This window comes from Lissotriton vulgaris, unplaced genomic scaffold, assembly GCF_964263255.1.
Source record: "Lissotriton vulgaris unplaced genomic scaffold, aLisVul1.2 SCAFFOLD_3476, whole genome shotgun sequence".
NCBI classification, from domain to species: Eukaryota; Metazoa; Chordata; class Amphibia; order Caudata; family Salamandridae; genus Lissotriton; species Lissotriton vulgaris.
The window spans coordinates 1-17,606 of NW_028246471.1; the positions used below are offsets into that span (position 1 = coordinate 1).

At 47.8% G+C, this 17,606-nt stretch overlaps 1 protein-coding gene across 1 annotated transcript in view; it reads left to right on the top strand.

Moving 5' to 3' along the window:
• The first annotated feature begins 4,773 nt into the window (after positions 1-4,773).
• Positions 4,774-17,606, top strand: part of LOC147665938 (nonsense-mediated mRNA decay factor SMG9-like) — a 120,762-nt gene continuing 107,929 nt past the window's right edge. Inside the window, exon 1 of the mRNA XM_086949397.1 lies at positions 4,774-4,994. Within this exon, the coding sequence (XP_086805523.1) occupies positions 4,808-4,994 (187 nt within the window). The 5' untranslated portion in view covers positions 4,774-4,807. The remainder of the gene's footprint in view (positions 4,995-17,606) is intronic.

Here is a 17,606-nt window from a genome sequence, read left to right on the forward strand (position 1 = left end):
GTTTGAGAGAGAATTAGTTGGTTGATATGAAGTAAGACCATGTGGTGAAATAAGGTCATGTGGTTGGAGTATGTGATTGATTGTGATTGTGTTTCTTTGAACGATGATGGCATCCAAGGTGGCTCCTTTGTAGTGCGTCTCCTCTGTTCAGTACTGGATTAGATTGTTGTCACTGAGGAGACTGGAAAGCGATTGGATTAGCGAGCTGTTAGTCTCATTCCATTGCAGGTTAAGGTCACCAAGAATTAGAATATTGGCATCTCCGAGTGCACCATGAGCTATCAGGTCCGATAAGTGCTCCCCGAATGCGGAGGTGTTACCTGGAGGATGATAGGGAAGGTGGCACAGTGAAGTTCCATTATCTTTGGTCTTAATGTGGGTTGAGAGACATTCAAATGTGTTGTAATTGTATGAATCTATTTCTGTTATGACCATGTTGTTTTTATGGATGATAGCTACCCCTTCCCCTCGCTGGACTTTTCTGTCTTTGTTGATGAGGGGAAAACCTGGGGGTACAAGCATGTCTAAGCATGGTGAGGATAGCTCATTGAGCCAGGTCTCCATGATGAATGCAATGTCAATGTCATGAGAGAGGATGGCCTCTGCTAGTTCCGTTACATGCAAAGAAGCCAACCTGCAGTTGATGAGCAAGCAGTTGTTGAAAAGCTCTTTGTTGCTGGGGGTCTTTTCTTTGGGCGCCCTAGGTAGGGTGGTGAGGACGGGCGGTCTCAGGGGTTTTGTGCAGGGAAGGTCTTTTCGAACACCATGATCACTTGGATTTTGGATTTAGGGGAGTCAGAGGGGGGGTGTCATATGAAGAGGCTAGAATGGCTGCTTCATTGTCGGACATGGATGCTTCTATTCTAGTGGGTCTTAAGGTCGGGGTTTGGTATCGGTATTTGAGCGTCTCTGAGCCCAGGTGGGAAGGTGTGTGATTCTTGAGGCTTTTTGTGGCCAGGGTTCCGTGTCAAGTCTTGGGGGTCTCTGAGGCTGAGTGTGTGGGGGTTTCTGAGGGCCAGGAGGGGCTCTTGTGGCTGTTGGTGTGGGGGGAACCCAGGGAAGAGATTGGTGGGGTCTGCGTGCCTTATCTAGGTTGGAGAGGATTTCGGTCAGGCCCCGGGAGATCGAGTCTATTGGGTTTTCTAGTGACGTGAGTTGCTGCGCCACGGAGTAATGGGAGGGGGTGGGTGCATCTTGGCGGGATTGCATTGATGGAGTGTTGACTCTTGCTCGTTGTGTAGGACAAGGTGCCCCTTTTGTAATCCTGGGAGGGGGTGAATTGGGTCATGAAATGGGTTTGAGTTTCTGAGATCTGTGTGGGAACTAATGAGGTTAGTGGTCACTGTCCGCTGAGCTCGTTCATGAGGTAGCGGTGGGTGGGTCCAATTAGGGAGTGGAATTGTGTTTTCCTTAGGGAGTTGTGGAGCATGATTAGTAGGGGTACTGTAGTGTGAGGTGCCTCAGGGGAGGTGGACAGTGAGGGCGTGGGGTGGTGTGGATTGTGTTTCCTTTTGGGGCCGATTAGCTATAGGTGAGAGTTGGGTTGAAGCGGGTCGAGCAGGTGGGGGAGAACGGATCGAAGTGAGGTGAAGAGGGAGTCGAAAACTTCAAGGTTCTTGTTGTTTGGCTGAATGAGGACAGTGCCGTTAGTGTAGATGGTCACGGATGTGATCCCTCTTCTTGATGAGTGATTAGGGGTCAAGGATGTTAATTTGGAGCTGTGTGGTGTGGATGTTGTTTTGGCAATGTAAAAGTTGTGCTCTGAGAGTGGAGATCCAGTCTTCTGGTCTCTCAGAGTGGAAAATTAGGTCCATCTTAATCAGACCTTTAGAGGAGTAGTAGATGTCTGTAAATAGGGTTTCTCTATATTATCGGTTTAGTTTCTGTTTGAGGTTTCGTCTCATTTTAGCTGAAAGGTGGGGGGAAGTTAAAAGTGTACGAGGTTCAGGCTGTGAGGTTTCAGATGGGTAAGTAGGGATTGGGTGGGGTGGGTTGGCGTGTCATGAGCCATAGTATGAATTCTGTACAAAGGGGGATCAAGTCTCTGAAAGGGAGTATAAGGAGGTGGGGAGAAAGGTACCCCAGAAGTCACTCAATGTGCTTTTTGATGTCCTCACCTCCTTCGGGAAGAACTCGGGTCTCGTCATTAACTGGACTAAATCATGCATATATGCTATAGCGGGGGAGCTTCCTCCACTGCCCTGTAGATTCCCGATCCAGGTGGTTGAGATTGGGTTCAAGTACCTGGGAATTCGCGTCTCCTTGGACCCCTCTGTCCGTTATGACTGCAACTTATATGCTCCTCTCCGGCGACTTAAATTGTATGTCCAGCGGTGGCGCAGCTTGCACCTATCTCCACTGGGGCGTGCGGCTCTTTTTAAGATGATGTCCCTCCCTAGATTTTTGTACGCTCTGCAAAATGTTTTCGATCCTGTACCCTCTCGATATTTCCGCGAGGTCGAGAGCCTCCAGAGACAGCTGATCTGAGAGGGGCGGGGCACGTATCTCCTTGCCTAAACTTACTTTGCCATGGTACGACGGTGGCATAGCCCTCCCAGATATCAGGCGCTACTACTGGGCCTCCCAGTTGAGCGCGGTTAACCATGTGACGTACTCCCCGGGTCCGGTCCCTGCCTTTGCGATGGACAAGTTCCTCTTGCCGGGCGGGAACTTCAACAGGGGTAGGGCATTGTACTCGAAGGAGCCATTCCGAACTCTGACTGAACCTACGAAGTGTGCTGTGCGTGCGTGGAGAGACGCAAATGTTGCTACGGGCTGGGGCGATAAGATGACGCGACTGGCTCCTTTGTATGATTCTGATAGGTTGGGTAGCCTGTGGCGAACGAAAGGGTTTGATAAGTGGGATACGATTGGTATCAGCAAGGTGGAGGATCTTTGGTCCAAGGGTGCGGTTAGGTCCTTCGACGCCCTTCAGGTGGAGTATCATCTTGGTGACAATGAGTATTTTCGATACCTTCAGGTGCGCCACGCTTTGATCTCGGTTTTCCTTCCGGGGACGGAGATCCCCCAGTCGTCACCACTTGAGGACCGGATTCTGGATGGCCACGTGCCTGACAGCACGATTTCCTTGATTTATAAAAAACATATTAACACCAGGGCTGACCTTCTCGTGCGGCTCAGGGCCTCGTGGACCGCAGACGGCCTGGAATTAGACGACGAGGATTGGCAGATGGCTATCGCCTCCCCTAAGGAGGTGGCCATCCCAGCTCGCCTTCGTTTTGTGCAACTGAAGATCCTCCACCGAGTCTACATGACCGGTACGCGACTGGTGCGAATGGGTTACTCGATCGATGGGTTGTGTAAGCGTGGTTGTGGCATGAGTGGTACCTTTCTACACATCATCTGGGAATGTCCTGTGGTATCTGCTTTTTGGTCCAGAGTACATGCTATTATGGGACGGGTCACTGGGGTCTCTCTTATGCCTGAGGCTCGTCGTTGCCTGCTCAATGTCTGGGAGCCTACGGACTGTACGGCTGCTCAGACTTTCTGGGTCACTCTTGGCAACATGGTTGCCAAGAGGGATATTGCTCAACTCTGGGGTTCCCATAGACCGCCCGGGATAACAGCTTGGAAGGAGAACATGGACTGGTGCATGTTCCGGGAGAAGACGGTCTATGTGGCTCGGGGTCGTCCTAAGAAATGGGGCAGGATTTGGTCCCAGTGGAACGCGTACCGTGGAGATATCTGCACTCCTCCACTTGAGTTTACTACTGATATTCCATTGTCCCCGTAGTTGACGTTCCAGATGATTCTCTATAGGGCTATTCTGCGTAGTTCTCTTCACCATTCCCCCGTCCCTTGAATGTATGTCACGATATTCTTCTGAGACTGGTTCCCTCGCCCTCTCCCCTTGAGCCCTTGGAATCGCTTTTACCATGTGATTGTGTGGTGTGTTTGTTATAGGTTTTTCGACAAAATTATAAAACGAAACCTATTTTATCCTTGTGTTTTTGTGCCGGTACACCATCAAGCTGCTACTCTGTTCTAACTATACTGTCTCTATATCTGGCATCCAGATGTTTATTGTCATAGCGGCCGGCCCGACTGGGTTGTAGGCAGACGCTGTGTACTGTGCATACCGAAAATAAAGGTTTTAAAAAAAATAAATAAAAAATAAATAAAAAAATAAAAGGGAATTGCTTTATAAATAGAATGAACAGGAGATATCTCATTAGATGTTTCATAAGTGTGATCATTGAATGTAGTCTTGAGATGTGAACTAGTCCTTTGTGCATGTCAGAGACAGCCCTGTAGGGAGAAGGATTCATCCCTAACACACATCACTGTGATGGTGCCACTATTATACTGTACTGGGCTGAACGAGGATGCGAGTAACAGTTTCTCAAGTCAGTGGCTGAAGATGGCATCCAAAGCCCACTATGTTCATTGTACACACTAGGTCTAGCAATTCTTGGATCATGTTAAATATGGCTTTACCATGCCTAAAACATAGAACTATGCACATAGCAATGAAATCTAAATCAATTTTAATAATAATGAACCCTGGGAAACCTTGTTCGCATGTCAAACATGAAGCAGGATCACAGCAGTGAGGCAAGAACACCTACATTGGAAGAACTATGAGGTACCTGGTTACCTTCTTTGACGAGCTGCAGATCCTTTTCCATAAGTGTATGCATTCAAGCCCTTGAATATTAGCTGGTGGGTCTATAATTACCCATAGAGATCTCAACATCCACAGGATCTGTACTGATTGAGGTAACACTGTTTCTTTCCCCCCATCCAGTCAAAACAGGCCCCAGCGGCAGCGCCTCCTGCAGCGCCTATGGAGAAGCCCATCGTGCTCATGAAACCCCGTGAGGAGGGAAAGGGTCTGCCTGCAGCTGAGGGCCCATCCCAAGCCCCTGCAGCTGCAGCCAAGGTGGAGAAAGAAGGACAGCGACCCACACAGCCAGTCTACCAGATCCAGAACCGGGGCATGGGCGCCTCAGCACCTGGCAGCATGCTGGACCGTAAGTACCCAGCGGCCTAGACTTGAATATGTGAACATATTAATGCCACGTTGATCCTGCATTAAGACCTTTCAGCTTTTGTATGTAGACTTCGCTAACAGGTACTTAGTCTCTCTCATAACTTTGACCGTGTTTGGAACCCACTTTGTTTCCACTGTGGTCCTCTGTGTGAGCAGCTATAATGAGGAACAGGAGGTTAGACCAGGCATTAATGCCCCCAGGGCTGGTGACGCTGTGAACCGAGGCCTTTGGGGCAAAACCATCAGTCCACATGACATGGATCTTAAGGACAGATGTACAAAACGTTTCTTTGGTTGGGCCATTTGCGACCACAAAAATGCTTTTTCAAATGTACAAAATGTGATTCGGTAACTATTTACTGAATTGCAATTTGCTATTCGGTATTTGGAAGGGGCGTTTTTGGAAGTCCCCTCCGAATACCGAATTGGTATGTATGTATAACCGAATTCTGGTTGCAAAACAGTAATTACTTTACCACCATTTTAAAAGTTGTGGTAACCCATTTGCAAGTGGGAAGGGGTCCCTCTGAGACTCCTTTCCCTGTGAGAATGTTTAAAAAATACTTTTGAAGCGTAAAGGCAGTGGTCCTACAGGCCCTACTCAAAAAAAAAAAAAACATTTTTTTTTAAAAAGATGCTTCAAAGTGAATTGCATTCTTTTTAGGCACATCCTATTTTTCTTTAAGGGAAACAGGCTACATTAACAAACAAGCATTGGAAATGCAATAAGTCTCTCATTAGGAAAGTTTGAGCGATTGGTATTGTAAATGACACTTTTTTTATTTGTGTTGGTTTTAAAAATAGCAAAATTAATAGCTGTGTCAGTTACAATGTCAATAGTTTAACTTTCGCAAATGTGACACCTATAGCATTTGTAATGCAATGTGTGTTGTATTTACGTGACTTAGATGTATTGATATTACAAATAACAATGGCTTTTAATTTTGTAAATAATTAATACTTAAATAAAAGTTATTGTAATTTATAATGGCAATAGCTTAAACGTTTGTAAATAACTTTTGTGAAGATTATGTTCAGTGTATTTTATTGTGACGATAATCCAAGAACATTGCATTTGCACCTACACACACACAGAGCCACACACACATATAGATGTGGTGATGGCGGATCTGGGGGATATGGTGGTGGTGGATGTGGTGGTGGATGTGGTGGTGGATGTGGTGGTGGATGTGGTGGATGTGGTGGTGGTGGTGGTGGTGGATGTGGTGGTGCATGTGGTGGTGGTGGTGGATGTGGTGGTTGTGGAGGTGGTGGATGTGGTGGTGGATGTGGTGGTGGTGGATGTGTTGAAAGTGGTGGTGGATGTGGTGGTGGATGTGGTGGTGGAAGTGATGGTTGTGGGTGTGGTGGATGTGGTGGTGGTGGATGCGGTGGTGGATGAGGTGGTGGATATGGTGGTGGTGGTGGTGGATGTGGTGGATGCGGTGGTGGTGGTGGATGCGGTGGTGGTGGTGGATGCGGTGGTGGTGGTGGATGCGGTGGTGGTGGATGCGGTGGTGGTGGATGCGGTGGTGGTGGATGCGGTGGTGGTGGATGCGGTGGTGGTGGATGCGGTGATGGTGGATGCGGTGGTGGTAGATGCGGTGGTGGTGGATGTGGTGGTGGATGTGGCGGTGGATGTGGAGGTGATGATGGATGTGATGATGGATGTGGTGGTGGTGGTGGTGGATGCAGTGGTGGTGGTGGATGGGGTGGTGGTGGTGGTGGTGGATGGGGTGGTGGATGTAGTGGTGGATGTAGTGGTGGTGGGTGTGGTGGATGTGGTGGTGGTGGTGGGTGTGGCTGTGGATGTGGCGGTGGATGTGGTGGTGGATGTGGTGGTGCATGTGGAGGTGGATTTGGAGGTGATGCAAATGTGAATGGGTGGGTGAATGGATGCATGGATACGTTTATAGTTGATAGGTGTATACCTGGATGAATATATGGTTGGATGGGCGTGCCTGCATGCGAGGGTGGATGGGTAGGAGTGGCAGCACACGCAAATGGATGAAAGTGTGAATGGGTGGATTTATAGAAACTGGATAATTTCAGATCCAATTTATAATAAGAGGCGCTTTGCAGAGCTGGCGACGCTGCATCTCTCTAGATGTCACGTTAGGTTTGCTGAACACATACACATGACCTTCATTCACTAGACTATAAAAGCAGTGGCCTTTACAGAGGAATGTCAACAGCAAAGAACAGAAACTTCAGGCAATCACTAACCAAATACACAGAGTGTGACTGCTGGCCATCTCAGACTCCTTACCGTTCTGTGAAGATACGGAGAACCATGAAAGGGCTGCTAGGAAAAGTCTCTACATTTCACCTGAAGAAATAAGACACACAGAGAAACAGTATTTCAAAGAAAAGAGGCCTGAAAGGCCATTAGCGTAACTTATTGGAAAATTCCTGTTAATGCCCCATGCACTACTTGCGAATGCTGTTTTTGAATTGTACTGCAGGGCTGGAAGGAAGAGAGATGGGTGGGTTGGGGGGCAGCTGATGGGGTGGGTGTATGCAGTCTTGAATAATCATAGCAGGGAGATGCCACAGGCATCCACTCAGCCGAGGCAGTGCCCGTGGGCGCGTGGAGTGGACATGATGTAAGGCGAGTTGCAGCATGCCACAGGAAGGGCTGGTTGCCTGGCCCGGGAGGAGGCTCCAGTCAGGCTGTCTGTCATTCGGTTCGATCCCAGCTGTGGTGGTAATGGAAGGCCACAGTTTGCGGTAGGGTTGATACAATTACGTAACAAAGGAAGGCAAATTACTTGGTAATGGATGGTAAATAATGTGGCATATATGGAATACATCTTGTGGCGTTATCTACTTAGATATTTTAATGCACTGATACAAAAGGAATCTCGGTGCCATGGTAATATATTGGGGTGTTTTTCAGTTAGAAAACTAGGCATTCAGCAGCAGCCATTTAAAACTATTCTAAATGTTAATCTTGATGGAAGCACATAACAGCTTTTTATTATCACTTCATTTTCTTCTTCCAATAGTAAAGATGATTGTGTAAAGCACCAACCCTAACGAAAACGAGTTAAAAAAATAAATAAAACAAGACGGAGGGCATTGCTGTGGGGAGGGGGGAGGAGAAATGCGACACGGCGGTAAGGGGAGGGGCGGAGCGGGGAGAGCGGCGATGAGGGTGTGAAGCAGGGGCCTTTGAAGTGAAGCTAAACTTCACTTCAAAGGTGTGGGAGGAGTGCGGCTGAGTCACTAGACTATAAAAGCAGTGGCCTTTAAAGAGGAATGTCAACAGCAAAGAACAGAAACTGCAGGCAATCACTAACCAAATACACAGAGTGTGACTGCTGGCCATCTCAGACTCCTTACCGTTCTGTGAAGATACGGAGAACCATGAAAGGGCTGCTAGGAAAAGTCTCTACATTTCACCTGAAGAAATAAGACACATAGTGCGGCTGAGTCACTAGACTATAGTAGAACAGTATTTCAAAGAAAAGAGGCCTGAAAGGCCATTAACGTAACTTATTGGAAAATTCCTGTTAATGCCCCATGCACTACTTGCGAATGCTGTTTTTGAATTGTACTGCAGGGCTGGAAGGAAGAGAGATGTGTGGGGTGGGGGGCAGCTGATGGGGTGGGTGTCTGCAGTCTTGAAGAATCATAGCAGGGAGATGCCACAGGCATCCACTCAGCCGAGGCAGTGCCCGTGGGCGCGTGGAGTTGACATGATGTAAATCGATGTGCAGCATGCCGCAGGAAGGGCTGGTTGCCTGGCCCGGGAGGAGGCTCCAGTCAGGCTGTCTGTCATTCGGTTCGATCCCAGCTGCGGTGGTAATGGAAGGCCACAGTGTGCTGTAGGGTTGATACAATTACGTAACAAAGGAAGGCAAATTACTTGGTAATGGATGGTAAATAATGTGGCATATATGGAATACATCTTGTGGCGTTATCTACTTAGATATTTTAATGCACTGATGCAAAAGGAATGTCGGTGCAATGGTAATATATTGGGGTGTTTTTCAGTTAGAAAACTAGGCATTCAGCAGCAGCCATTTAAAACTATTCTAAATGTAAATCTTGATGGAAGCACATAACAGCTTTTTATTATCTCCATTTTCTGCTTCCAATAGTAAAGATGATTGTGTAAAGCACCAACCCTAACGAAAACGAGTTAAAAAAAAAAAAATAAAACAAGACGGAGGGCATTGCTGTGGGGAGGGGGGAGGAGAAATGCGACACGGCGGGCAGGGGAGGGGGCGGAGCGGGGAGAGCGGCGATGAGGGTGTGAAGCAGCAGGGGCCTTTGAAGTGAAGCTAAGCTTCACTTCAAAGGTGTGGGAGGAGTGCGGCTGAGGGAACAGATGGCGATTTGAGGATGTGCACGCGCATTTTAGGTCAATGCGCTTGCGCTTGCGCAATGACCTAAAAGCGCACGGGCACAGCACCAAATCGCCCAGTTGGGTAAAGTCTGTTTAAGACGCTATAGTCTTGCTCTGCTCAATGCGCATGCGCATTGAAAGGCGAGACCTAAAAAGAAACAGACAAAATAAGGTTGCTTTATTAAAAAGCCATCATAGACATGGTGGACTGCTGACCCCAGCAGGTCACCATCCCTGTGATGGCTGCTATTCCTAATGGGTCTCAAATTGTGACCTATCTCATTAATACCCATGAGTTAGGTCAATTTGCAAATGAAAGTTCTTCATATATTAGGAATACAGATGCCATAATTGCGATTCAGAGATAATTGCAATTTGAAAATCGGTATACTTAATGTTTGGACAGCTGGCCCTTAAAGTCAAGGCTGTAATGCGAATTTGCCTAGCCTTGGTGCTGGTAAGTTCCAATTCTATTAAGGACTCGGAGGCGAGGATTATGCCATTCTTTCATCGCTTTATTCTCTACAGCAGCAAGAAAAAATATAACACAACTACTTTTCCCATGAACATTTGGGGAAAGAATAAAGTCAACATGAGTCCTATTACAGTGTCCATGTACAGGTGTCTCCCATCATGCTCCACTGTACTTGTCTCCTCCTCTTTCTTCGCGCGAAGCCAGAACATCCGTCCACTCACGCATCTTGTTTAGAATTATCTGCTCCTGCAAAAGAACATACCATCAGATCCATCCTATATCAATAGAACGTCAGCTGTAAAACAGGAAGAGCAGTACACCGCAGAGCCATAAGCGCACATTCGAAAAGGAACATAAACGCTTTACTTACATTGCATACGGGGAGGGTGTACTTCCATGAAGTCACAGGGGGGGATAATCCTCGCCTCCGAGTCCTTAATAGAATTGGAACTTACCAGCACCAAGGCTAGGCAAATTCGCATTCTATGTCAGGACCGGAGGCTTCGGATTATGCTAGTTCAAAGCTTATCGACCACCAATCTGGCCACATCAATAACTGGCTTGAAATAGAATCTCCTGAACGTGAAGTCCGAGGACCAATCAGCCGCTCTCATCAGATCCTCCAACCGAGCCCCAAGGGCAAAAGCTTTAGACGCCATGGCACCTCGCGTAGAGTGAGCCCCAAACTGTTTAGTATCAATCCCCGCCTCCTGCATGATCCAACGCACCCAACGGGCGATCGTCGGAGAAGTAACTGCCTTATACGGTTTACGCAGGGCAATAAGCAGCTGCCGTTCGCCCGGAGGGCGAGTATCCTCTGTCATATCTTCATAAGCACGGAGGCATTGCACCACGCACAGCTTAGGGGAGTCCCGAAAAGCCGGGTACGAAATGACCCTAGTATTGGTTTTGGTCCGCCTGCTGACGGTAAAGGAAACACCGTCAGGAGAAAAAACCCTGGCCGTTATATCCAACGCTCGCACGTCCGAGACACGCCTGCAGGACACCAGGCACAACAACATGGCCAACTTAGCCGTCAACTCCTTACGCGTTAAAAACCTGTTCGGTTGCCAGGAAAGGAACAAATTCAGCACCCTGTTCACATCCCACAGGGCGGAATACCGAGGCTCCGGCGGCAAGGCAAGCCTTATACCCCGCAAGAGCCTACAGACCAAGGGGTGTTCACCAACCGGGGACCCTTGAACCAGGTCGTGCCCCGCAGACACCGCCGACCGGAACGTATTGATCGATCGATAGGCCAGGCCCTGGTCAGACAGTTCCGCCAGGAAATTCAAGACACGCACTACAGGCGCCCCCACGGGATCCAAACCCCGTCGCATACACCAACGACTCCACCGGAGCCAAGCCGATCTGTAGCGTTTGGTCGTGCTGTCGGCCCAAGCCTTGGAGAGCAAGTCCTCTGCCGTTCTCGAAAGGCCAGGCAACATCCAGCGTCGCCAGAGAGCCTCCACGCCATCAGGCGCAACGAGCCCTCCAGGACTAACCTGTGGGGCGCTCCCTCCGGATTCAGCAGAATGTGGGGAGACTGGGGGAGTAGGATCGGAAAATCCCAAGAAAGTTCCAGAAGAACCGGAAACCAAACTTGCGACCTCCACCACGGAGTGATCATCACTACCTGCGTCGACTGGCGTCGCAACAACGCTGACACTCGCGTTATCATTGAGAACGGTGGAAACGCATACCCCTGTAGTCCCGACCAGTCTTGGAGGAACGCATCCGTCGCCTCCGCCAGAGGGTCGGGGCGCCAGCTGAAATACCGCGGAAGCTGGTGGTCTAAACGGGACGCAAACAGGTCCACCGAAAACGGGCCCCAAAGGTCCGAGAGTTCCGCAAACAGGGAAGGGTCCAGCTTCCAGACGCTGGCGTCCAGAATATTCCTCGAGTGCCAATCGGCCACCTCGTTCTGACGACCCGGCAAATACTCTGCCGTAACCGACACCTGGCGGTCTAGACAAAAATGCCAGAAATCCCTGGCCAAGTCCGCTAACATCTTGGACCTGGTGCCGCCCAGGTGGTTGATATAACGGACTGCCGACACGTTGTCCATCTTCAGAAGGACACAGGATTGCACTCTGTCCTTGGTCCAACATTGCACTGCGAAGGAGCCCGCTAGCAACTCCAAGCAGTTGATATGCAAGGACTGTTCGAGAGCAGACCAGGTGCCGCCTGTGGACAAGTCCCCGCACCGCGCCCCCCAGCCGGAACGGCTGGCGTCCGACTCTATCACGATATCCGGGGCGGAACCGAAAATTGCACGGCCATTCCAGGCCTCCATGTGCGTAAGCCGCCACTGCATTTCGTCCCTCACATCCTCCGACAAAGGAATCAGTTGAGAGTACGTCAGGCCCCTCCGCAGGTGGTACGCCTTCAAACGCTGCATGGCGCGGTAGTGAAGGGGCCCCGGGAAGATAGCCTGGATCGAAGAGGACAACAGGCCCACTAGCCTCGCCAGGTGGCGCAAGGAAATCATCCGCTTCGCTAGGGTCTGACGCAACTCGTGTCTGATCCGCGCCATCTTCCTGGCTGGCAGGCTCAAGGTGGCCGCCACCGAGTCTATGGTGAAACCGAGGAACGTAGCGCATTGCATGGGAACCAAGAGAGACTTCTTCTCGTTTTTCACGAACCCCAGGCCTTGCAAAAGGCTGATCGCGGACAGCAACTGTGACCACAGTCTCTCGGGGCACTGATCCATGAGCAGCATGTCGTCTAGGTAGACTATCATCCTGACCCCCTGAGCTCGCAAGGCCTCCACCACCGGCCGCAACACCTTTGTGAAGCACCACGGTGCCGAGGAGAGCCCGAATGGAAGAGTAGTAAACTCGTAAACCTGGCCGTCCCACCTGAATTGGAGGAAACGCCGATGAGGCGGAAAAATGGGGATCGTCAGATAAGCGTCTTTCAAGTCCAGCCTGACCATCCAGTCGGACTGTCGCAAGACGTCGTGCAGCAGATGTATCCCTTCCATTTTGAAGTGCCGATACACCAACCACTCGTTGAACTCCTTCAGATTGATCACGGGGCGACTGCCCCCATCTACCTTGTCCACCAAGAAAAGATTGCTTATAAACCCTGAGGGGTGTTCGCAAGCGTAACAAATCGCCCCTTTTAGGAGGAGGGCAGCGACCTCTTCGCTCACCAAAGCCGCATCGCGCTGGGAAAAGGTAATGGGGCGAGGACGCTGTAGCTGGCACGGACGGCCATGGAACTCCATTCGGAAGCCCTGAACCGTCTGCAGCATCCAAGCATCGCTGGTAAGGGAGGCCCATGCAGGAAGAAACTGTGCCAAGCGCCCCCCACTTTCAAACTCGCGGAAGGCAGAACACTCACCTCGGCCACCGCCTTGCTGTTGGCCACGCTGACCACCACGACCTCCGAACTTCTGCCCTCTCGTGGGGTAGAAATTATTGAACTTGGCCCTGTCTTGGTACTAGCCACGTCCGGAGCCTTGACCTCGATCTGAGCTGGCGCCCCGGCCGAACGAGCGGCCCCTGCCTCGTCCGGCCTTGTCAAAAACCCGGGGCGCGAAAACCTTTTTGATATTGGACTGGGCACGATCCAGGGATGTGAAGGTCGCCACGAACTTCCCCAGCTCCTTGATGAACGGGTCACCAAACAAGCCCCCCTGGGCTACAGTACCCGCCTCCGACGAGGCGAGGTCACCCAGCTTGGGATCCACCTTGATCAGCAGGGAGCGCCTCCGCTCCGTCGAGAGGGCCGTTCAGAAGCAATGGAAAACCTAATTGCGACCCCGCAGGGTGTCAGAGCCGGGAGGCAAGGCACGGGCCGCTGGTGACAGGAGCACGCCAGAACACTCCAGAAGCTTCTGGGAGCGCCCCTTCAGCAAACGAGACACCACACCGCACACTACTGGGCAAAGATCGCGTAAGGAGCGCACTAGGCGTCCCGCGACCAACCAAGGGAATCTGTGGAGAAAAAACAGAAACCCGACACCCGGCCCAAAGGCCAAAGGCGCCACACAGAAACCCAAACCCAGGAGAGAAGGAAAAAAACAACTTAACTTGCTGCGAGCAGCGAAGAAAGAGGAGGAGACAAGTACAGTGGAGCATGATGGGAGACACCTGTACATGGCCACTGTAATAGGACTCATGTTGACTTTATTCTTTCCCCAAATGTTCATGGGAAAAGTAGTTGTGTTATATTTTTTCTTGCTGCTGTAGAGAATAAAGCGATGAAAGAATGGCATAATCCGAAGCCTCCGGTCCTGACATAGAATCATAAACTCCTATTGATATACATAAATTGCCATATATGATGAGCTTAAAAGTGAATCACACGCTTAGAGGCCTGCAGGTGATTGAGCGCGTTATAAATCAAAAATAACAATAACAATAACAGCTGATGATGAGATTTATTAGTGGTTAGAACATTTGGTCCCACCCCAGTCCTGAGCACAGTCTTTGCCCCATTCCCCTCATCAAAAGGGAATAAACTGCTCAGGTTGCTTACCACGTACTGCAGCAATGAGATAGCAAAACAACCAGATATGTCAATACTGATGACCAATAAAGTTCCTTTGACAGGCACAAAAGCTACAAGTAAATTAGTACCATACTTAATCAATATTCTTTATTTGTTTGGAAACTTCATTCTTTTTTCAATCTTTTTTTCTTTTTTCAAAAAAGCCACATTTGATAAAGAATGTTAGAAAAATGAGAAAACGCCACATCTAATATTGAAACAAAATTGACCTATATACAAGAAAATTCCCACAACTCAACTCATCCAATCATGACTTGCCTCACTCATACCATATTCTCTCATTCATACTAATCAACACTCACACTTAGCGACATATACTCATTGGCCCTTCAAGCCCAAGAAATAATTTTTTCTTATGTGTAGATGGACCAAGAGGCTTAAAACAAACAATGCGATAATCTAATATAAAGACTTGGTTGTGCGAAGATCAATAATATCCAGCAGTAATTCATTCAACAAATATCTTTTTTGTCTACCGCATAACCAGCCCTATCTATCTAAGTAGTGCAATTGTTTGATATCCAACAAAACAAGGGGTCTACGCGTTTAGAACCCCCTCACTCTTGGGTTTCTCCTCTGCAAGTAGAGGCAAGCTCTTACCGATTTAGAGTAGATGGCGTGGTGTAAAATGTAGATTTTTCCTGAATTATCAGTAGATTGCAATATCTGCGTAAAAGAACGTTTGGAATACACTGTATTACTCATGATGTTGTCTGACACGACATTTCTGAGTGCATAGAAATTCCTTAATTTTTGAACATACCTAATTCCCAAGGCTGCAAAAAATTCCAATGTGGCCAATCGTCAACTGGAGGGAGCCCTACAGCTTGATTCTATTTTATTCTGAAAACGCAAATGTAAATCTAAGGTCAAATGGAAATCGGAGGCTTTTCTAAATCGTGTATAATGAATCAAAATTGCTTATCTTGTACCTTTGAAACGGCAGCGTTCCACACTTTATTTCGTCAAGTTATCCGCTCAGTACTTTGTCTGTGCGGTTAATGTTTAGCTTCTAAAAACAACATAGTTCTAATTAAACACAAGGAAGCGGTCACAAAGGAATTTGGCTGTTGTGATTCGATTACACATACCTTTTTTTTTTAAATGGTGCAGACACCGTCTAGTAGTCCACACGCGCTCGTGGACGTGTGGTTGGCGATGCCCGTCTTGTGGCCGTATTTTCCAACTGCGTTTACATTTTTTATGCACTCAGAAATGTCGCGTCCGACTAAATCATGAGTAATACAGTGTATTCCAAACGTTTTTTAACGCAGATATTGCAATCTACTGATAATTTAGGAATAACCTACCTTTTACACCACACCATCTCTTCTAAATTGGTAAGAGCTTGCCTCTCCTTGCAGAACTTGACAAAACTTTATTTTCTTAACAGCAACTTTTTTCCTCCTGACAGTGGTTTTTCATTTATGGTTTGTTCATGTGGTCTCTGTCTTTGTAGATAACTGCTTTTTTGGTTGAACAAAAACTTTATTGATCACTTATGGATCTGTTAATTAGGTAAGATTTTTACTGGGTTGTAGCTTTCAGGTGGCATGCTCGTTAGTTTGGAAGTCAGAATTTTAAACATGAGTTTGTTTTCTTCTTTTTACAGTTTTCTGTGGTCCTGAGGAGAACCCCAAAAGTGAGGGGGTTCGAAACGCGTGGACCCCTTGTTTTGTTGGATATCAAACAATTGCACTACTTAGATAGACAGGGCTGGTTATGCGGTATACAAAAAAGATATTTGTTGAATGAATTACTGCTGTATATTATTGATCTTCGCACAACAAAGTCTTTATATTAGATTATCACATTGTTTGTTTTAAGCCTCTTGGTCAATCTACACATAAGAAAATATTATTTCTTGGGCTTGAAGGGGCAATGAGTATTTGTTGCTATGTGTAAGTGTTGATTAGTATGAATGAGAGAATATGGTATGAATGAGGCAAGTCATGATTGGATGAGTTGGGTTGTGGAAATTTTCTTTGTCAAATGTGGCTTTTTTGAAAAAACAAAAAAAGAATGAAGTTTCCAAACAAATAAAGACTATTGATTAAGTATGGTACACATTGACTTGTAGCTTTTGTACCTGTCAAAGGAACTTTATTGGTCATCAGTATTGGCATTTCTGGTTGTTTTATTGTTTAAGGGCTCAGCCTAACTGATCAGAGCCACACCTATTGTAGTTCTCTCTACAGTGAGATAGCAGCAGCAATAGTAAAGTGTTGCAGTGAAGTGTTTAAATTAAATTCTTTACAATATCCAACTTACTCCCTCTGTCAGAGTTTCCTGTGTGTAGTGCCCAGAGTCTCTGACTCATCTCAGTACAGTCCTTAATCGTGGCCATGCATGCTAATTGGTTTGTAATAGTGACTGTATCCTGGAATAGCACATCTCTTTAGGTACTCTGGAGAAAGGCTGTCCTACATAAAGGTTCATTTTGGGGACATTGCCCTGGGAGATACGAACTGCTGCAGTGGACAACTGTGGCTGCTGCTTCAGAAATTAAGTTTGCACCAGAAGTGTTTGCACTGAGGTGTGATTGCTCATTTTAGGATCTTTTGGCGATGTAGAATGTGTTTTCTCACACACCGTCTTGTGCTGCATCCTCTGAGAGACCGTACATGCGGCTACTACTGAGGGAATCACCTGCCAGTCGAGTTGGTTGTCTGACATATAGCTGACTGACGTCTGTGCCTCAGCTTTGCATTTCATGGGGAAACGTTAGTTTTTCATTCCCTTCTTATCTGTGTGGCCTGTGATCTGCAGTGCGGGGTAAGACAACAGATGTGGTATCTCTGTGGAGACTGTGAGCAGTATGCTCATCCAGCCACCTTTAGTCTTTCTATAGATATCTGGTACTCCTGCGTCCAAAGAAAAGATGTCCCTTTGACTGTTTTGCAGTGGTTTCAATGGTGTAATATGGTCTTTTTGAAAGGACATAAGTCACTGATTGATAATGGCAGGGCATATGGACCCAAGCAATGTGTAGTGTGAATTCTGCAGGTTTTGGCTACAATGAAAATTAAGGTTATACTATTGTAAAGTTCTAGAGGATCATTCTGGCATATTTCATTTTTGAGACCGCATATGGAAATATCTTATCCAGTACCGGATGGCTCGTCCTAGATATTGAGCACAGTTCTGGAAGGCTGTATCTGCTTCTAGCGTTCGCCTCTGTGACTCTGTGTTGGGTGTTTGAGGTTAAACCTTTCCAAGGATATAGACTGACTGGAGAAAGC